This window comes from Engystomops pustulosus, chromosome 5, assembly GCF_040894005.1.
Source record: "Engystomops pustulosus chromosome 5, aEngPut4.maternal, whole genome shotgun sequence".
NCBI classification, from domain to species: domain Eukaryota; kingdom Metazoa; phylum Chordata; class Amphibia; order Anura; family Leptodactylidae; genus Engystomops; species Engystomops pustulosus.
This window is the reverse complement of record NC_092415.1, coordinates 144711083-144733904: the sequence shown is the minus strand read 5'-3', so window position 1 is coordinate 144733904 and position 22822 is coordinate 144711083. Positions and strand designations below refer to the sequence as shown.

Here is a 22822-nt window from a genome sequence, read left to right as displayed (position 1 = left end):
TGCTTTCAGAAAAGGGAAAGAGAGATCACCCAAATACTTAGCAATATCAGTATGTGCCGTGTCAATTGAAGGCTGATATAGGGTTGAGTAGATGTAAGCCCAGATAGGGCACTTGAGGGCTTTCTTTTTGTAGTAAAACAATTGTTAATTGCCTTTTTTTAGTAAGTAAGTTTCTATTAGTCTGTATGGGATAATTTACACATGTTACACATAGAAACACATTCCCCTTCTGTATTTTTTATATCAGGTCAGGAGAAGGAAAGGTAGAGTTCACTAATACAACATCCTTCCATGCTTTTCCTGCCTTTGATGACCACCTTTGATGATGAACCCAAACTGATGGATTATATTCAGTGTAGATTTAATAAGATCTCAATGGATGATGACGACTATTCAAGGGCAAAATTTGTGTTACTAATGATGGAGAAACATGCAAGCTGCACCATTGATTTACTGAAAAAATCTAGCCCTGAACTCTGGGAAAACAAGAAGCAGGATAAAGGGCTTCGCCCATATCTCAAAACCTTCAGATGCTACAATTAAGACATTATTCTTTTATTCATCATATTAACCCTTCATGGGACCTTCATAACGGAGTATCTGCCACACCAGTCAGTATATAATGCTCCTCCCCCTCTATTGTGGATGCATATTGATTGTTTGGCTGTGTAGTAACCAAAAATAATTCATATGATAAACATACTGCAGAACTTTATGAAAATTATTGATTGCCATTGAATAAAATTGTGTCACAGAAAATAGCATGCAAACATTTGATTTAGGTATTACTGCACATTATTCACTGACAACAGCACCTTTATGATCAAGGTGCTACTGGATGCTATTCACTGACAGGAGCAACTTTACAATCTAGGTATTACTGCACACTATCAACTGATTACAGCAGTAGCAACTTTACAATTTAAGTATTACTGCACACTATTAACTGATAACAGCAGTAGAAATTTTACAATAAAGTATAGATAATGTTTTCAGTCTGCACAACCTTGTTGCATTGGTGCAATTGATCCAGAGATCCAACTCCAGGTTACTATAGTGGAATTAGGATAAAGTACTTCTTGATCATAATTTCGTTACAATCAAAGTATGATTGATGATGATTTTTCTGGAGCTGAAAACTATACAGAAACAGGACATTCAAGATCTTGCTAGATGATGCAGTAAATGCAAATATTTCTGCCTGGTCTTTCAAGTATTTCTATATAATCCTATATAAGCAGTAAGAATATCCCTGCACTATAGCAGCCTATGAATAGCATAATGCAGTTCTTCTAACTGCCCCAAAAGGGCAATTACTTCAGATTTCCACCTGTTCCTAATAATAGCAGCCTCTTTTATACACCTGTGTGCCATGAAAAGGAAAATTGCAGTTTTTTTTAAAGTACCTGTCTATCTCACAGGCCCTATGACAAGCAGCGACCTTTCTCTAGCTCTGATTCTTATGTGTAATTGCGTCTAGAAATATGACCCTGCTCTTATACTGCTGACATATCACATGTCTAGGCTGGCCAATCACATACATGCACAGATACATATTGTAGATACAGGATTTCTGGAAAACCCATTCAAGCTGAAGAAGAGGTGAGAAGAAGTTATAACCATGAGGTTACAAAGTTGCCTGGTATTTGGACTTTTAGACAACAACCATGTTTTTGAGCCCATAGAGGTAAATGGGGTAATGACTAGCACCAGGGCCGGACTAAAGGTTGGTTGGGGCCCCCATTGAATGTAGCATATATACATGTACTTTTGCTCACTATTTACTATCCCACCAGTAACACACATCTACATTCAGCCATCAACCCCCTATATACAGCCGCCAACCGCCCAGTAATACATCTACATACAGCCGCCAACCACCCAGTAATACATCTACATACAGCCGCCAACCGCCCAGTAATACATCTACATACAGCCGCCAACCGCCCAGTAATACATCTACATACAGCCGCCAACCGCCCAGTAATACATCTACATACAGCCGCCAACCGCCCAGTAATACATCTACATACAGCCGCCAACCGCCCAGTAATACATCTACATACAGCCGCCAACCGCCCAGTAATACATCTACATACAGCCGCCAACCGCCCAGTAATACATCTACATACAGCCGCCAACCGCCCAGTAATACATCTACATACAGCCGCCAACCGCCCAGTAATACATCTACATACAGCCGCCAACCGCCCAGTAATACATCTACATACAGCCGCCAACCGCCCAGTAATACATCTACATACAGCCGCCAACCGCCCAGTAATACATCTACATACAGCCGCCAACCGCCCAGTAATACATCTACATACAGCCGCCAACCGCCCAGTAATACATCTACATACAGCCGCCAACCCCTCAGTATTTCATATACATACAGTAACAGTAACATCAATCACCTCCCCCTGCTGAGAAACATCAACCCATCCCCTGCACCCAGTAACATCAATCACTGGTCGGGGAGGGGGAGGTAGTGGTGTCTGATGTTACTGGTTGCACCCCAGGCCAGTAACATTAATCACCCCCCTGCCGAGTAACACCCCCCTGCCCAGTAACATCACCCCACTGCCAAGTAATATCACACCCACCCAGTAACAACACCCTCCTGCCAAGTAACATAATCCCACTGCCGAGTAACAATAATCCCCCCCCCCTCCGCCGAGTAGCAACATCCTCCTCTGCAGAGTAGCAACACCCCCATGGCATGTAACAACCCTCCTGTACATCAATAAACAAATACATATATAGCAACAGTACTAATAATAATAACATTGTACTCCCCCTCCCGGGGTTCCCCGGACGAACAACGTCTCCCATCGCAGTGCCCACGTCTTTTTCCAGCAACACCCCCCTGCCGAGTAACAACACCCCCCCGTCGAGTAACACCCCCCGCCCAGTAACATCACTCCCCCGCCGAGTAACAACACCCCCCTCACTAGGGGGTAGCAACATCACAAATGGAATGGATAGAGGGACGGTCATTCATTGTGCATGAGAAAGTGCTCCACTCATAGAAGAATGTTTGGCCTCCTGTCTGCTGATCAATTAGCGTTCCGGTGGTTAGACCCCAGGGATATATTTTTCTTTTGTGGAATAACCTCCTTAGGCAGTAACCTGGGAGCAATGGGCTTGCTGGGTGTTGTGGTGTCACGTGGCAGTATGCAGCCCTAGAGTTCCCAAGTACCACACGGACCCCTTCAGTTCTTCTGGAACACCTTTGTGCAGTGTGCAGGGTAAATAACTTTATCACAAAGTTCAGGTGAACCAGGTACTTTTTACTGAATGTGGTGCCAGAAAACTATCACAGTCATTTGTAATATAACAGTTGCTTAGCCATGTGTAGCTGATAGATTCACTAGTAATCTCCTTCACTCTCCCTCTCTCTCTCTTGGGGTGGGTAAGCAAGGATTAAGGAAACAGTCTCAGATTAGGAAAATGGAGGCTCCTAGCTCAATGACTTTACTGCAATCCAGGGGACTTCCACAGCTTGGCTTACCGTGGGTAATGAGGCGGTCCGACTCGATTAACGGATCCGTCTTCTTAAGTGTATTGCGCTGGGGAACCCATTAAAGGCAACAATACTAGGCAGAGAAGCCCTTGACTTACTGTTATCTTCTCTGACGAATAACTGCAGGAATGTCTTGAAGAAAATTACCAAAATTTCCTCCTGGTTGAGGAGCTGGGCTCAAAAATGCGTATAGTGTGCTATGAATCAAAATGGCAAACCTGAGTCTTCGACTCTAGCCACCAGGGCAGCGGCTCAAGGTAGGTTATAGATGGAGAGAGCAGAAGCAGGCCTCCGGCCTGGCTGAGGCTCCGCAAACACTACCTGATTAGGCCCAGGGAAAAACTAACTAAAAACCCACCTCCTACAGGGGTGTTGACCTTGCACAGGGTCTCCCCAGCCAAACAGCAGGGAGCCCTGTGTAAACACACTGGGGGTCATTTACTAAGGGCCCGATTCGCGTTTTCCCGACGTGTTACCCGAATATTTCCGATTTGCGCCGATTGTACCTGAATTGCCCCGGGTTTTTGGCGCACGCGATCGGATTGTGGCGCATCGGCGCCGGCATGCGCGCGACAGAAATCGGGGGGGTGGCCGAACGAAAACCCGACGTATTCGGAAAAACCGCCGCATTTAAGAACGGAAAATGTGGCGCTCGGGACGCGCTTACCTTCACTCAGACGGCCTCGGTGAATTCTGGCGCGTTAAAATGCTTTTCAGCGCAGCAGCGCCACCTACTGGACGGCGGAGGAACTACCTTATTAAATCCCAGCCGGACCCGAATCCAGCGCAGAGAACGCGCCGCTGGATCGCAAATGGACCGGGTAAGTAAATCTGCCCCACTATGTAAGAATTTCACACAGGGACTTCTGGAGGGTTCCAGAATATTTTGAGTGAACCCAAGAGTGAGAGGAGGAGAGAAGATCCCTACAGTGACCTATCAGCTCTTACATAACTGTAGCAATCACATTTCAATCACAATGTCAAGACAGTATAGGAAGTATAAAACAATATCAATCTGAAAATAGGTGTTTTTGTGCAAACCTGTAAAACAACACAGTGCAATACATCACCTATACAGTGCACATATAACACCTGCCATCAAAGGTACAGGAAAACCCTAAAACATACCAAAGTGGCCCCTCTGGGTCACTGCACTTACTCCTCCTATTGTGCCATATGATGGTTTGTACTCTGTTATGTAATAATATATTTTGTATATGTCCCCTGTGATTTATAAAGTGCTGCAAAATTTAATGGCGCTATATAAGATTATTATTATTTGACAAACTTTGCAGTTTATAGATATAATAAAAGTCAGGCTATTATTGTGAAATCATTTCTCCCAAAAATCCTTGTCTGTAAATTTATTGCTGATATTTTTCATATTTTACAACTAAATCTTTTTGATATAACAAAGCATTCACAATACAGGGGTTTTTTGATAGACACGATGGGGGATATTTATCATATGCTGGCGCACGAGGCTTCTGCCTCTTGATGTATCGGGCCGCCAGCAGCGCAGCGTTCAACCTACGCCAGGCAGTGCCTGGCGTAGAAAAGAGCGCAGCAGGCGGCTTTTCACGTATGAAAAGTCGCCAGCAGCAGTGAGTGCGCAGGCGCAGGGACAGTAAAGCCCCGCGCCGGCCCACTCCCATCTGGCCACGCCCCCTGCTCGGCCGGCCGCGCCCCCCTTCACGCCCCTTCACTGTCACTGGCGGTGCGCAGAGGTCCTGATAAATATGCCCCAATAACTTCAGTCAAAATATGTGAGGAATCTGCCTCATGCCCCCATTTCTCCACTGTGACAAACTGATTTTTTAGCATTCAAAATTAGGTTTATTTCACACTAAAGTGATTGATCCCTGAAACACATCCGCATGGTGGTCACATTTCATGGAGTGAACATTGCCCCAGAGAAGGGTCCCTAAGCATCACAGTTATATATGATGATACTATGGGGCTGGAGATCCGCAAGCAGACAAGGACTCCTAAAATTATACATAGCTATGATGCGTGGGGTCCTATACCCCGAGGCTGTGCTTGAACTAGGAAATATGACTAGAATGACGTTGTATGAAAGAAACCTTACTAGAAGATATTGTTGGCACATAAACTTTCTTGATTTTCAGACGGAGTTTAATATGAATAGGAATTTCATCAGTGTTAGGGCGGCTGCAGACGAACATGTTCAGTTCATGGAAACTGACCCATATGCTGGTCTGATCCCACAGACTGAACACATTGCACAGGATGGGGGGTCCTTGCATCATACAGAAATATGATTCAGGTACTCCTTGTCTGCTGACTGAAATGCAGTGCCATCACGGTAGCGCCGGCAGACTCTGCTGACTCCTGTCCAGTGCTATGTGTACAGTCCCTATGATTGGACCAGAATATGGGTCCATTTTTTACAGGCTGAACACTTTCGTCTGCACCCGTTCTTATTTAAAGTAGAAGGCTGTGCATAGTAATACAGCATAAGACATGGCGAGCAACCCTAAAGAACTTTATAGAAGATTTAAGTATAACCTTAAAACCTTTTGTTGTAACTTTATAGCAGGTTCATTGGCTGAAAATAATGTTATACATTTATACATCTTTATATTACTATTATACCAAATAATTCGGAACAGCTCTTCACACAAGTGATCTAGATAGAATTGCACATACCTATACAAGAAAACCGTTGTCTGGATACTTGCAACTCATCCTTTGATTCTTTATCTGGATGGAGTAAAGCTCTAGAGTTGCTGCTTTGGATAAAACCCACCAGGATGAGAAGGAGAAGCATGAATCCATCTAAGCTTTGTTCCCTCATCTTCTAGTCCTCTGCCTGTCAGCACAAGTACAGTTCTGTAACTGGTCTTGTCAGATGACTAACAAAAGGAAGTCCTCACAAAACTCCCCCAGCAAACTGATAAAAGACAAGTTGTTGCAGTTATGGGTAACAGATATGTACTATGGTTGGAGAATAGTAACAAAACAGGAAATACTACCGAGGGTTCTGTAATTGGAAATTCAGAATTACCAAACATTCTAGAAGAAGACTGAAAGTCCGCTGACAAGTGAGAAGAAAACTGGTTTCTTACTTCACTTCCTCCTGTCATCATTATCTGTGTCACGTGTGCGCACACTGTACACTGAAGGGATATTGCTCATTTATATCAGCGGCTGGGGATTCCCAGTCTACACACATATTTCCAGGTGTAGAATTCTATCCCTCAACTATTACTACAATACCTCATTAGATTGATAATCAATATATGACAAAAAACATGTGATATTCATGAATACAGGAAAACATGATGCTAAAAAGGATTTTCTTTCAAATGAAATAAACAAGTAGTTAAAAAAAAGGTTTAGAATGAGAATTATTTACATTGCTTAACTTGTCTGACTAAGCTACACATTGGCCCACATTTATTAACCCCTTAAGGACATACCCATCTTTGTAGATTAAAGGGGTTGTCCACTTTCAGCAAATAATTGATATAGTATGTGTAATGAAAAGTTATACAATTTTCCAATAAACTTTCTGTATCAATTCCTCATGGTTGTCTAGATCTCTGCTTGCAGTCCTTCTATGGGAAGCTTCTATGTTTACTTCCAGTGGATAGAAAACTGTCCATGGTCTTGTGATGGACAGACAGGTGTCTGATTACTCACAGCTCTGATTACTTTCTGTGGTAATAACGAGCCGTAGATCTGTTTGACCATGGACAACCGACAACCTCCTTAACCCCTTAATGATCGGCTTTTTACGGCGGTCATTAAGGGGCGCTGTCCCACGTTGCGTTTGCAAACGCAGACAAAACCGCGCCCACCGGGGCGGTCCGTGGTCCGATCGCATCGTCGTTTCTATGGAAACGCCTGCGATCGGGAACGAGCCACCGGTGTTTTGCATTAATTTAACACAAAACACCGGCGTCTCGTACCCGATCGCAGGCGTTTCCATAGGTGGGCGCGGTTTTGTCTGCGTCTGCGTTTGCAAACGCAAAGTGGGACAGTGCCCTAAGGGTACTTCTTCTGACGCGTACACCTTTCTACGGCGGCGCGTCAGAAGAAGATTTCGGGACACCGGGTCTCGGTCCCGGTGTCGGGCTGTGATCTTACAGCCCAGACCCGGCACTAACACCCGGGATCGTAAAAACTCAGATCCCAGGTGTTTAACCCCTTACACGCCGCGTTCAAGCATGACCGCGGCGTGTAAGCGTGTCCCGCGTGGATCAGACCCTCCTGGTGTGCTTAGCGGGGGATCCGATCCCTCCTGCCGCAGCCCCTCCTGCGCAGTATGCTCAGTTACTTTCACTATACACTGCAATACAAGTGTATTGCAGTGTAAAGGCTTGAATAAGCGATCGGACGATCGCTTGTTCAAGCCAAGAAGTAGAAAATGTAAAGATGAAATCATTTTATAATATAATTAAATAAATAAAATAAAAGTCCCATAATCTCCCCAGTTACACATAAAATGCAAATAAAGTATATAAAACACAAAAACACGTACATATTTGGTATCACCGCGTCCATATCAATCTGTACAATAAATCTAAATCAATCTTGAACCCGCCCGGTGAACGACGTAAAAAAAAAAAATCGAAAAACTTCCCGTAATATACAATTTTTCATCAAACACCATCACAAAAAATGTTCTAAAAAGTGATCAAAAAAAGTTACATTCCCTAATATGATACTACTGAAAAGAACAACTCTTTTTGCAAAAAATAAGCCCTCAACGAGGTCTGAAAACAGAAAAATACAGAAGTTATGGCCCTAAAAAGTTGTCAATAGTAAAAACAATGCAATATTCTCCAATATTGGTTTTGCTCAGGAAAATTGAGCAAAGATAAGAAAAACTATATAAATGAGGTATCACTGCAATCGTAGTGAACCAGAGAATAAAGATAAAATATTATTTTTATGTTACTGTGAGCGGGGGGGGGGATGCTAAAAATCCAAAATAAAAATTGATGATTTTGTTTGTGTCCCCCTTGAAATAGTTAATAAAATCTCATGAATAAGCTATAGACCCCCAAAATGAATTATCTATACATTGTATCTCATCCCGTAAAAAATAAGCCCTCGTATGTTTGCATTACCAAAAAAAATAAAAATTTATAGGTTGTACAATGTGACAATACAAATCTGCTGTGAATGGCGCCTCCATTCATTCTATACTCGGCCGTGCGCCTGTACAGAAGTTTACCACCACATATGTGGTATCAGAACACTCGGGAGGAATTGGGCATCAAACATTGCAGTGTGTTTCATCATTTAATTTATTTTGAAAATGTCAGTTTTGGCCTAAATGAATGCATTTTCCAAAAAAATTCCATAGTTTCTAAATCGCAGGTCTTATTGTTTTAACCCATGTGAAACACTTAAAGGGTTAATAGACTTAACTAAGTTGTTTTACATACGTTGAGGGGTGAAGTTTCTATAGTGTGGTAATTTATGTGGTTTTACTATTATTTAGGCCTTTCAAAGTCACTTGAAAGCTGAGTTGTCCCTCAAAAAGTGAGTTTTGGCAATTTTCATGAAAATGAGAAAAATCACACCTAAAGTTCTGCGCCTCATAACTTCCTAGAAAAATGACCGGAAGCATAAAATATCATCTCAACATAAAGCAGACATTCCGTAAATGTTAATTATCAAGCTTTTTGGGTAGTTTTACTTCCTGTCTGGAAAGCAGAACATTTCAAACTTGGAAAATGAAGAATTTTTACAAACTTTTGCCAAATTCTCCCTTTTTTTCAGAACGAAACGCAAAACTTATCACTTAAATTTTATAACTAACATGAAGTACAATGTATCACAAGAAAACAGTCTCAAAATCACCAGTATATGTTAAAGCGTTCCAAAGTTATAACCAATTATCGTGAGACATGTCAGATTTGAAAAATCGAGTCTGGCCATTGAGCTGAAAACTAGTGTCGGTGATAAGGGGTTAAGGCTCTGCCCCATTTTTTTGTATTTTGACATCCATTGCTTTATATGGTTATAACTTTTGAACACTATTACTTATCAAATCGATTATGAGATTGTTTTTTCCTCACATATTGTACTTCATTTTAGTGGTAAATTTTGGCTGATAAGTTTTGCGTTTATTTCTAAAAAAAAATAAATGATTTTTTAAAAAAAATTTGCAATTTTCAGACAAATGGTTTTACCACCTAAATTAGTTGCTGTGTAAAATTTTCCATATGTCTGCTTTACATTTTCATAATTTTTGAAGGGCCTATCACCCATAAAAAGGCACTAGGAGCTGCTTTCTAAAGTAAGCAGCGACCAATGCTACAACAGTTTCGAAGACCTGAGGCTGTCTCGTTTTAACCCATTCATTACAGTGTGCTATCAGCAAATTGTAAAGAATGAGGAGGAAAATCCCCATATACTGCCATACTTTAGTCAGTAGGTCAGTATATTAGCGTAGGTTAGCGTACCCTAGGGAGTCTGAAAAATAGTAAAAATAGAAATAAAAAAAAGTAAAATAAAATGATAATAAAAAACCCTAAAAATTCAAATGACTCCCCTTTCCTAGAACTGATATAAATATTAATAAACAGTAAAAATCATAAATACATTAGGTATCGCCGAGTTCGAAAATGCCCGATCTATCAAAATTTTGAAAAATATAAAAAAAAAAAAATCAATAAAAAGTGATCAAAAGGTCGTACAATCCTAAAAATTATAACATTGAAAATGTCATCAAAAATGACACCACCCACAGCTCCTTACACCAAAGTATTAAAAAGTTATTGGCGCCAGAAGATGGCAAAATTAAAAAATATATTTTTGTACAGGAGGTTTTAATTTTTGTAAATGTATGAAAACATTAGAAAACCTATACAAATGTGGCATCCCCATGATTGCGCCGACCCAAAGAATAAAGTAGACATGTCATTTGTGGGACACACAGTAAAAGTTGTAAAATCCAAGCCCACAAGAAAATGTCGCAAATGCGTTTTTTCAGCATTTTCACTGCATTTTGAATGTTTTTCCCGCTTCTCTTCCCTACTGTCACTCTGAAGTGCAATTTGTTACACAAAAAATAAGCCATCACAGAGCTCTCTATGTTGAAAAATAAAAAAAAAGTTATAGATTTTTGAAGGTGGTGAGTGAAAAATGGAAGTGAAAAAACTAAAAAGGGCCAAGTCGTTAAGGGGTTAAGTACCGCAGTTGTGCTGACTGTGGCATTTATCACAGGGTGGGTCGAAGCCCACCCTGTGTATGCCAATGCCGGCTCAGCTCCAATCTCGAGCTGAGTCGGCATCAGCTCAGCGTACGATATATCGGGCACAGAGTGTTAAGAGGTTAAAGCACCTGCACCACTTTTCTGTCTGACTTTGCATGTTCTTTTCAGTGCAAACTGGTAGTACAATTCACTTCATGAATCTGGTGCACTTTGCACACTCCAAACTGCGCTGCAGTTTGCCTGTGTAGTATGCAGGGTGCCCAGATTCAGGAATTGGTATTCTATATGAATCTGGGGCCCCATGCACTTTTTTTTTTTTTTTTTTTAACTTGTTTTTATTTATTTTTTCATAAACATACATATAATATTCCAACATAAAAATTTGTACATTGGGATTCTTGTCTTAGCCAAAGCAGGTTGTTTTAATTTTATTTACAGTCCATCACCTTGAGTCTTGTGGCTTGATTTCTCTCTGCTTTGGTACAGGTTTAGTTTGCATAGATATGTTCTGTATGTTAAAGCTGGCATTAATAATACAATCGAATATTATATTGCATATCATTCAAAGGCATATTGGACATAGGTTAACATGTAAACCGTCGTAAAAACACAAAAACAGTAACCATAACAACAGTGACCTGAGAAAACTCAAAATTTACTCTTGGTGGTAAGGGCTCGCTATCCATAAGTCCCAATCTTTTTTAAATTTGTGGTATCTGTTTTCTTGGAGATGTATGTATTTTTCATAAACGCAGTTGGTGTTCATTTGGTTCACTACTTCACATATGTTGGGGCAGGTTACCTCTTTCCAATGTCTAGTTATGACAAGCTTAGTGGCCATAAGGGTGTGTGTGGTAACCACTCTATAGGGTTGAGGGAGTTTATCAATTCCTATCAAAAGCAAGGCCAAAGCAGGGGAAAACAATATGGTTGTTTTAAATAAGGTGGACAGTATTCTATATGCTTCTTGCCAAAGTGATTGTATTACTGGACATGACCAAAGAATATGTAGTAGGGAACCTCTGCCACCGCAGTTTCTCCAACACATTGGGGAAGTTGTAGGAAACATTTTGTTTAAACGTGAAGGAGTAAAATACCATCTCATGCGTGTTTTTGTGATGGTTTCTTGGTGTGAGGAACATCTAAGTAAAGTGTTTGCTGTTTGAATTGCTTTTATCCATTGGGTGTCTGAGAAGGTAGCATTTAAATCTGATTCCCATTGGTGCATGTACAAAAGTTTTGTGAATTTTTTTGAGTTTTCCATTATGTTGTAAAAAAAGGTTATACCCTTTTCTATGTCTGGTGCTGTTTTTAACTTTGTATACACCGCAGGATCAATAGTCGGGAGTTTATTTGTGGTGACTTGCAATAGGCTACGTATCCTCAGATATTTGTGGAAGTCTGATACTGGGACAAAGTGTTTTTGCATGAGCATATTGAATGAGGAGATTTTGCCATTTGTAAGTAGTTCTGCAAATGAATGTATGCCTTTAGTGTACCATGATGTGGTGTTTAAATTCTCTATATTTATATCAAGTAGGTTTATTGGTATATTTTGGGGAAGGATTTCTTCTGTATCATTCTGGTGGGACATTAAAGAGACCCAAGCAGCATCTGTCGCCTGCATTGTGATCAGTTTTGCAGGAGGTGGTTTAATTTTCCACATGTGCGTTATTAGTCTATTCCTCAGGTAAACATTTTTTTGGTATGTTTTCTCTATGCAGGTCCAAACTCTGCTTGGTGACTCAGCCCACCAGTGTTGTGATTGTTCAAGTATGGCTGCTAAATAGTAGTTATGGAGGTTGGGTAGGCCTAATCCTCCTCTGTCTTTATGTTTTGTTAGAGTTTGGAAGGCTATGCGGGGGTGATTACCTTGCCATATGAATTTATTTAGTTGTGCTTTAATTTTGTTAAAGTATGAGTTGGGGACAGGTATAGGTAGGGTGCGAAATAGATATAAGTACTTTGGTAATACCATCATTTTGTAAGTAGCTATCCGGCCATACCAGGATAGCATATGTTTAGAGTAGTTTTCTAAATCACTTAGAATCTTAGGGATAAGAGGTAGGTGGTTTATGTGGAATAGTTTGTTTACTGGATATGTTAAGTTTATACCTAGGTAATTTAGTTTGTCTTCCCTCCAGTCTAGTTTGTGTTCTTGTTTTAGCAGTCTTAAGAGGGGGCTGGGGACGTTAATTGGAAGGATTTGTGATTTTGTATTATTTATTTTATAGTAGGATATTTTGCTATATTTTTCCATTATTTCAAATATGTGGTTGAGGGAGTAATTAAGATCAGTTGGAAAAAGAATGATATCATCGGCAAATAAAGCAATCTTATGCTCTAAGTCGCCTATCTTGATTCCCTTAATTCCTGTATGTGAGCGTATGGCTATTGCTAAGGGTTCAATAGATAATATAAATATGATGGGGGATAGGGGACACCCCTGTCTTGTCCCGTTTGTAAGGGTAAATCTTTCCGAGCGTATTCCATTAACAAATACTGTGGCTGATGGGTAAGAATATAGTGCTTTTATAGCCATGAAGATATGCCCTTCCAAGCCAAATCTCTGCAGTGCTAAAAATATATATTCCCAATTTACTCTGTCAAACGCCTTTTCGGCGTCGACAGTGATAAAGGCTGCTGTGGTTTTATTTATTTCGCAATGTTGTAGGAGGTTTATGACCCGTCTTGTGTTATCCGATGCTTGCCTAGAAGGGGTAAATCCTGCTTGATCTGGAGCAATTAAAATATGTAGGGTTTCTTTAAGTCTATTAGCTAGTAATTTAGCATAGATTTTTATATCTTCATTTAATAAAGATATTGGCCGGAAATTTGCAGGCCGATCAGGGAGTTTTCCCGGTTTGGGGAGTGTAATTATTATTGCTTCTAAAAGTTCTTTGGGAAATTCACCCTTTTGTGCTGCAAGGGTATATATTCTGAGCAGGTGGCATGATAGAATTTTTGAAAATTTTTTATAGTAGGCTCCTGGTAGGCCATCAGGGCCTGGGGTTTTGTTGGCAGGGAGAGATTTAATGGTTTTAATAATTTCCGCCTCAGTTATGGGGGAGTTTAATTTTGCTAGCTGTGTTTCAGAAATTTTAGGGATATGTAGATTGTCTAAAAATGTATTTATATCCTCTGTTGTTGGTGGTTGAATAGAGTTGTTTTGAGATAAATTATATAATTTGGAGTAGTAATCCATGAATGCATTAGCTATATCTCTAGGGGCTAGTTCTTTTTTCCCTGTAGTAGGGTGGATTACGAATGGGATTTTTGCTTTTTGTGAACGTTGTTTTATTCTACGTGCTAGAAGTGCTCCTGCTTTATGATCTTGGGAATAATATTTTATTTTTATTTCAAAGTTTGGAGGGACCTTGTATATTTAGTGAGTAATAAATTGCGAAGATGGATTCTAGCATTGCTGAGCGCTTCAGTTAGTGAAGGTGTGGAGTGATTTTTGTTTTGCCTTTCAAGAAAGTCAATATGTAGGATGGAGGATGTAATTTCTCTATTTCTTTCCCTTTTCAGTTTACTATGAAGCTTAGTGAGCTCTTCCTTCATATACATTTTATGGGTGATCCACAACGAGAAAGGGCTCACCATACCATTGTTGTTAAATGAAAAATATTCCCTCATGTTTGCTTCCATAGTTCGGAAGTTCTCTGTTTTGGCTAGATCTGACATATTTGCTCTCCACACGTAGTCAGTGTTACATGAAAAGGTATCCGAGAATGTAACCTCTATTGGTGCATGATCCGACCACTGGATATTACCTATGGTGGATGAGAGCATTCTATCTAATAAAAATCTGTCTGTTATAATCATATCAATACGAGAATATGTTCCATGTCGGGGTGAATAGTATGTAAAATCTCTTTCAGTGGTATGGTGAACCCTCCAGACATCAAATAATCCTTTTTCCCATTGTGTAGGATTTAGTGTAAAGTTTCTGTGTTGGGACTTTGAAGTGGTATCATAATTAACATGACCTATGGTGTTAAAATCCCCGCACAGAAGTAATGCACCTTTTTTCATTTTTTCAGTTTTGCGTAAAAGTTTTTTAATAAACGATCCCTGTCTCTGGTTAGGAGCATACAAATTCACAATAGTATATTCCAAATTGTTGATGGTACATACAATGATAATATAGCGGCTCTGAGGGTCTATATAAGAGTTATGTATTGATAGCGTCACTGTGTCCTTAAAGGCAATCAGGACTCCCCTTTTTTTTTGACTATATGAAGACATAAATATATTGGGAAACCTTGTGTGCGTTATTTTTGGTGGGTTTTTTGTGCTTACATGTGTTTCCTGTATGCAAATTATGTCTCCTTTACTACTCATCGCTTCCTTCCACAACATAGAACGCTTGTAGGGGCTATTAAGTCCCTTAGCGTTTAGAGATACTAATTTAATGCTCATAGTCTATGAATAAGAGTGTGCTGTAATATACAGGTACAATCAAGTTATATTTCAAATATGTTAGTTGCCCTAAATATGTTACCTGCCCTGTAGTTATTTTGTCAGTAAATAAAGTCATGGTTTTCAGGTCAAACAGATTCACCGTGCTTAACATGGTTAAAGGCACAGTAGGAACAGAAAGGTACTAATATTACCAATTTAGTACTTATATGGGAACAGAAAATTAACTTGTTAATGTGGAAATGTGAGTTACCAGAGGGTACCGACCCCGACCGCCACATTTTCTGCAAAATAGAAAGTAATTTTATTTGCCGTTTGTGCGCCATTCTGGGTTAATTCTGGTTGTGAATCCCACTCTTGATTTTGCGGTTTCTATTTCCTCAGTGGGAATGCCCCAGGCTTCCAGTGAGTTGTAACCTTCTTCCAGAGATTTGATCGGGATAATGGTGTTTTGGCGTTTCACCAGAATTTTTGTAGGGAATCCCCATCTGTATTGAATTCCGTGATCTCTCAAGAGAGAGGTAATAGGCCCAAAGTCTCTTCTTGCCTGCAGGGTTGCCGCTGACAGATCCACGTACAGTTTTATTGCTTCATATGGATTAGGTAGAGTTTTCATTTTCCGTGACTGGGACAATAGCTGCTCTTTGGCGTGATAAAATGTAAATCTTGCCAATACATCGCGCGGAATAGTTTCTGGAAGATTTTTCGGCTTGGGCACGCGGTGAGCGCGATCTATACTGAGCTCATAATCAGCCAAGTGAGGAAGAAGCGTTTTGGTCATTTGCTGCACGTAAGCTCTCAGTTGTGAGTTCGGGACAGTCTCTAAGATGCCTCTAATCTTCACATTATTACGCCTGTCTCGGTCCTCTGTATCTACAAGTTTCGCTTGAATAGCAGAGACAGTATCTTCCAGTGCGTTATGGGAGTCCGCTAAATGGTTGAAGGAGTTGGCAAACTCCGCCATCTTGTTTTCAGTATGAGATACTCTATCTCCCAGTTCCTCTATAGAGTTCTGGAGTGGTTTAATCAGAGTAGAAATGTCTTTCTGTATAGATGATCTTAGTACACCTAGCATAGCTTTAAGCGTATTTTCTGAGACATACTTGTCTGAGGCTTGAAATGTTGCAAACATATCAGCATTTTCTGCTGGGGAGGTGTTAGACTGTGATATATTGCTCACCTCATTTTCCAGGCTAGTAGATTGCTGTTTTAGCTTCTGCTTAGCAGGGCTTGCAGTAGGAGATCTCAGTGATTCTGAGCAGCTAGAAGCAGAGCTGTTGCTGAGGGAGGAGGGGGAGGGGGCCTCAGGGCTGCTGCTGTGTTGTAGCTGTAATGGCAGCATGCTGCACTCATCCTGGCTGATGGCAGGAGGTGACACTTCCAATGTAACAGGTGTGCCCACACTCCATCTCTCAGGTATGTCTTGCAGGGATGGGGAGCTGTAGGGGCTGGCAGGCTTCCTCCCCTGTTTGCTGAATGTCAGGTGGTCTGTGGTGCTCTTTGAGCGTGTGCCTGGCTTGCATGCTGAGGAGCCAGCACCATCTTGCCTGCTAGATGGGCCTGTGTTAAAGTACTGTTTTATGGGCTTACTCGCCTGTTCCTTGGCTCCCCGCTTCCTCCCTTGCTGTGCCCCAATATTGGTGGGCATTTTGCTTACAAGTCTGGTGTCTGTGCTGGTGCTGGAAGCTGATAGTAGCGGTCGGTGGTACAGAGCTCTTCACTCACACGGCCATTCACTCTTGCAGCCAAGCCACTCCCCATGCCCCATGCACTTTTGACATAGAGCGTGCGACAAAGTTCTGTCGGACTCTGCATGATTAATGTGGCACACGGTCCAACTGCACCTGAACACCCCTTTCAGCGCAGAATTTTGTCTCGTGTCGGGTATAGTGCAGCTGCGACACAAAGGTGTTGCATGTGACATAAATGTGTCCCGAACACTTAATAAATGTGGCTCAATGAATTCTTATATCAGTGGCATACCTGCATACACATGTAGAAAAGAAGATCCCTGGGAATCCAGTGTATTAAAACTGGCTTCTTTGATTCTTATTTTTTGGAGCTGACATGGCTTCACCTGGGAGTGTTTCAGGACACTCATTACCACATCTCCCCTCTCCTTTTTCTAGGATCCATCATCTGTCCATTCTTCACAAAGTTGAGGTGTATACCTATATATAGACAATGCAGCATCTTTGGGGCTCATGGGACAGGGGCACACCTGCTATGAGGTGAGTTGAGAATCTCACCTCGGGGGCCCCGGCTGCTCGGTTTGGAGGCGGCATTTTCAAGGCTCCATCATTAACTACAAGATGGATATCCACCATGGTGCCTCGATCCTCCCATAACTCTCCTTGCATACTTCGTTTGGCCGGCTCACAGGAGGGAGATGGCTCTGAAAAGAGTGGAGGTGGAAAATGGCTGTTGCTCTGGCCTATCCTCACACCGTAAGCTGAGCAGGAGACCCCAGAAGGAGAGAGAACAGGAGCAGAGTTCTCCCATAACAAACTGAAGTTAAGTGTAATGTCCTCCCCTCACCCCAAAGGTTCTTTCAGACATTGCCTGACTAACCCATTAGGGTGCTGTCATATGATAGAAATCTGATTCCGTTTTGAAATGGAATCAAAGTGCACAAGGTGGGCCATGGCCAATTGCATGTGCAAACAAGACAAAAAAAGACACCAGATGATGGTTACCAATCGTATGCGCATTCATACAAACACATGTGCGATCAACCGTAGCACCCTTAGTGTCCTCAGAGTGGGGACAGTCAAGTGCAAGTGAACTATTTTGTTGTCCCAGACATCTTTCCATTGAAGACCTCCTGAGTCTGGGTGCATTTACATGCAGCGTTAATGCATTATTTCAAACGCATCATAACAGCTGAGAGGATTTGTTTATTTAAATTGCTACACCTGACCAACTCATCCCTGCTTCACCGGACCAACTCATCCCTGCTTCACCGGACCAACTCATCCCTGCTTCACCGGACCAACTCAGCCCTGCTTCACCGGACCAACTCAGCCCTGCTTCACCGGACCAACTCAGCCCTGCTTCACCTGACCAACTCAGCCCTGCTATACCTGACCAACTCAGCCCTGCTATACCTGACCAACTCAGCCCTGCTATACCTGACCAACTCAGCCCTGCTATACCTGACCAACTCAGCCCTGCTATACCTGACCAACTCAGCCCTGCTATACCTGACCAACTCAGCCCTGCTATACCTGACTAACTCAGCCCTGCTATACCTGACTAACTCAGCCCTGCTATACCTGACTAACTCAGCCCTGCTATACCTGACTAACTCAGCCCTGCTATACCTGACTAACTCAGCCCTGCTATACCTGACTAACTCAGCCCTGCTATACCTGACTAACTCAGCCCTGCTATACCTGACTAACTCAGCCCTGCTATACCTGACTAACTCAGCCCTGCTATACCTGACTAACTCAGCCCTGCTATACCTGACTAACTCTGATATCTGCCTGATGTTACTGACCAAAAGAATAAAGTGGAGGTGTCATTTGGAGAGAACAGAGAAAGCTGTAATAACAGAGACCACAATAAAATGGTGCATTTGCAATATCCCTGCCAATAATAATAAGCCCCTTGTACCATTCAGTACACCAAGAGGTAATATGCAGCCGTAGATACTGCCTTGATAGGCAAGGGTTAACCTGTTTACTGATATCATCCAATGATGTTTCACCTTTGTAACTGGAGTGTGATTGGAGAGTGAGGCCACATGACCAGGAGCTAAGGAGAAGTTACAGTTGGGGAGTGCCAACAGTCGGTTAGAGGAGTTAGTGCTGACAGGGAGTTAGTGCTGAGCTCTCACCTCATGAGCAGCTCTTGTAACCCAGCTCCTGACAGAGGAGCATATCAACTCCACACTGAGTGACCAGAAACAGCGTGTGCCTCACACCTCCAGTGAGCTCACACAGAAGACTTAGGCTTCCAGCTCAGCTACATCCCAGCCTGCAATGAGGCTGGTGACCTAACTGCTGAGGTTCACTCTCCAAGATCACTCTCAGTAACCCGACCATTTGTACAGAATCGTTTGGCCTGTTGCTGCTGTTGGTTCAAATAAAGAACTGTAAGTTATTTTATGCACAACATTGCCTCCGTCTGGTCCATGCTACGGCTGTATCACCATCAAGGGTGCCCCCATCTATCCACCAGGGACTTATACTACAGACACTAAGGGGTTGCCCCAGGGAGAACAAGTACAACAGCCTCTCTTTCATCTAATTTCTTGCACACACCACCTGCTGGAGACCTGCCAGGCTGTAGGACAGCCCTCCGGTCCCCATACCAAGCACCGTGACACTAGCGTGCCTAGGCCGCAACCTCCAGCCACTCCGCTATCCTGGGCCCCGGCTGACTCCAGGCCCTGAGAAAAGGCTAGGCCCCGGTGGGGGATGTTGCACATTTTTTAAAATTTAAGGCTAAAGTGAGAGGATTTGCAGTGCATCCCACTCTATATGTGTCAGGAGAACGTCTTTCTAAAGTTTGCCTCAGGCAGCAGAAAGGCTAGGTGCACCCCTGCATGGGGTCCTGTCCTGATCTTCTTCTCCTTTTCAACAATATTAATTGCTTTTAACTTGTGGAAGCAAAAAGGGTTTTTACAACTTTCATTGAGCTTAACCCCTTAAGGACCAGGCCCTTTTTCGTTTTTGCGTTTTTATTTTTCACTCCCCACCTTCAAAAATCTATAACTTTTTTATTTTTCCGTGTACAGAGCTATGTGATGGCTTATTTTCTGCGTAACAAATTGCACTTCGTAGTGATGGTATTAAATATTCCATGCCGTGTACTGGGAAGCGGGAAAAAAATTCTAAATGCAGTGAAAATGATGAAAAAACACATTTGCGCCATTTCTTGTGGGCTTGGTTTTTACAGCTTACACTGTGCGCCCCAAATGACAGGTCTATTTCATTCATTAGGTCAATACGATCACGGGGATACCAAATTTGTATAGGTTTTATAATGTTTTCATACATTTACAAAAATTAAAACCTCCTGTACAGAAAAAAAATTCTTCATTTTGCCGTGTTCTTGCGCTAATAACTTTTTCATACTTCGGTGTATGGAGCTGTGAGTGGTGTCATTTTTTGCGACTTCTGATGACGTTTTCAATGCTTCTATTTTTAGGACTGTGCGACCTTTTGATCACTTTTTATAGAATTTTTTCTATTTTTCAAAATGGCAAAAAAATGCCATTTGCGACTTCGGGCGCTATTTTCCGCTACGGGGTTAAACGCAGTGAAAAACGGTTATTATATTTTGATAGATCGGGCATTTTCAGACGCGGCGATACCTAATGTGTTTATGATTTTTACGGTTTATTTATATTTATATCAGTTCTAGGGAAAGGGGGGTGATTTGAATTTTTATGTTTTTTTAATATAATTTTTTTTTTTTTACTTTTTTTTATTTTTTTTTTTCACTATTTTTCAGACTCCCTAGGGTACTTTAACCCTAGGTTGTCTGATTGATCCTACCATATACTGCCATACTACAGTATGGCAGTATATGGGGATTTTGCATACCATCTATTACAATGTGCAGATCGCACATTGTAATAGATGGCCTAAAACATGATAGCCTCGGATCATTGTGTGATCCGAGGCTGTCATGGCAACGGATCGCCGCTCCCCGGTGACGTCACGGGGAGTGACGATCGGAGCCAAGATGGCGGCGCCCACGCGCCGCCGGCTCTTTAATGCCGCCGGCAGCTTTGCCGGCGGCGATCAAAGGGTTAACACCCGCGATCGGTGCAAGCACCGATCGCGGGTGTTAGCGACGGGCATTTGCTTCATTATGAAGCAAATGCCCGGTGAGTATGAAGAGGGCTCAGCCCGTGAGCCCTCTTCATACTCCCCCATGCGCAGTAAGACGTAAGGGTACGTCTTATTGCGCTATGGGGTTAATGGAAGCTGTATTAATTCCCCATGGTGTTTGTTTATCACTTATATATGTAAAATATATGAGATTTGTCAGGGGTTTAAATAGGAGAAGCTGGCCCTTATGCCATTATGCCCTTATGCAATATGCCATATACATATCTGTAAACTAACACATGCTTATATAGTCACGCAGATTTATACACACATATACATTTATACACTTGTATATATACATCATATTACACATACAGTATACAGACACCATATACACTCACTGGCCCCTTTATTAGGTACACCTGTCCAACTGCTCGTTAACACTTAATTTCTAATCAGCCAATCACATGGCGGCAATTCAGTGCATTTAGGCATGTAGACATGGTCAAGACAATCTCCTGCAGTTCAAACCGAGCATCAGTATGGGGAAGAAAGGTGATTTGAGTGCCTGTGAACGTGGCATGGATGTTGGTGCCAGAAGGGCTGGTCTGAGTATTTCAGAAACTGCTGATCTACTGGGATTTTCACGCACAACCATCTCTAGGGTTTACAGAGAATGGTCCGAAAAAGAAAAAACATCCAGTGAGCGGCAGTTCTGTGGGTGGAAATGCCTTGTTGATGCCAGAGGTCAGAGGAGAATGGGCAGACTGGTTCGAGCTGATAGAAAGGCAACAGTGACTCAAATCGCCACCCGTTACAACCAAGGTAGGCAGAAGAGCATCTCTGAACGCACAGTACGTCGAACTTTGAGGCAGATGGGCTACAGCAGCAGAAGACCACATCGGGTGCCACTCCTTTCAGCTAAGAACAGGAAACTGAGGCTACAATTTGCACAAGCTCATCGAAATTGGACAGTAGAAGATTGGAAAAACGTTGCCTGGTCTGATGAGTCTCGATTCCTGGTGCGACATTCGGATGGTAGGGTCAGAATTTGGCGTCAACAACATGAAAGCATGGATCCATCCTGCCTTGTATCAATGGTTCAGGCTGGTGGTGGTGGTGTCATGGTGTGGGAAATATTCTCTTGGCACTCTTTGGGCCCCTTGGTACCAATTGAGCATCATTGTAATGCCACAGCCTACCTGAGTATTGTTGCTGACCATGTCCATCCCTTTATGACCACAATGTACCCAACATCTGATGGCTACTTTCAGCAGGATAATGCGCCATGTCATAAAGCTGGAATCATCTCAGACTGGTTTCTTGAACATGACAATGAGTTCACTGTACTCAAATGGCCTCCACAGTCACCAGATCTCAATCCAATAGAGCATCTTTGGGATGTGGTGGAACGGGAGATTGGCAGCATGGATGTGCAGCCGACAAATCTGCGGCAACTGTGTGATGCCATCATGTCAATATGGACCAAAATCTCTGAGGAATGCTTCCAGCACCTTGTTGAATCTATGCCACGAAGAATTGAGGCAGTTCTGAAGGCAAAAGGGGGTCCAACCCGTTACTAGCATGGTGTACCTAATAAAGTGGCCGGTGAGTGATATATATATATATATATATATATATGTATATGTATACAGTATTAACACACCATATACACACACAAACATGCACACCTTACACCATATACACACACAATATATACCCATCAAATATACAGACACATACAGTATATAACCACCATATACACACACAAATGGTATATATATGCACACCATATACCATATACACACTTAAACAGTATATGCTAACATACACACGGTACAATATACAGATTTACAGGATATACACATTAATACAAATACACATATTTAT

At 42.0% G+C, this 22822-nt stretch overlaps 1 protein-coding gene and 1 long non-coding RNA gene across 6 annotated transcripts in view; one reads left to right on the top strand and one right to left on the bottom strand.

Moving 5' to 3' along the window:
- The window catches only part of AOAH (acyloxyacyl hydrolase), a 95851-nt gene that overhangs the window by 56480 nt on the left and 16549 nt on the right, over positions 1–22822 (bottom strand). The window contains exons 1-2 of one of the 5 annotated variants that reach the window (XM_072153306.1): positions 6555–6626; positions 6197–6359 (exon numbers count right to left, since the gene is read on the bottom strand). The exons of 1 other annotated variant lie outside the window; for it this stretch is intronic. In XM_072153306.1, coding sequence (XP_072009407.1) covers positions 6197–6344 — 148 coding nt within the window. In that variant the 5' untranslated portion in view covers positions 6345–6359; positions 6555–6626. Of the gene's footprint in view, positions 1–6196; positions 6441–6522; positions 6627–22822 lie in introns of those variants that run through there. 3 more of the 5 variants (XM_072153305.1, XM_072153307.1, XM_072153308.1) reach the window with 3 other exon arrangements.
- The window catches only part of LOC140133293 (uncharacterized), a 48674-nt gene continuing 44773 nt past the window's right edge, over positions 18922–22822 (top strand). The window contains exon 1 of the long non-coding RNA XR_011855862.1: positions 18922–19245. This is a non-coding gene — a long non-coding RNA (uncharacterized lncRNA). The remainder of the gene's footprint in view (positions 19246–22822) is intronic.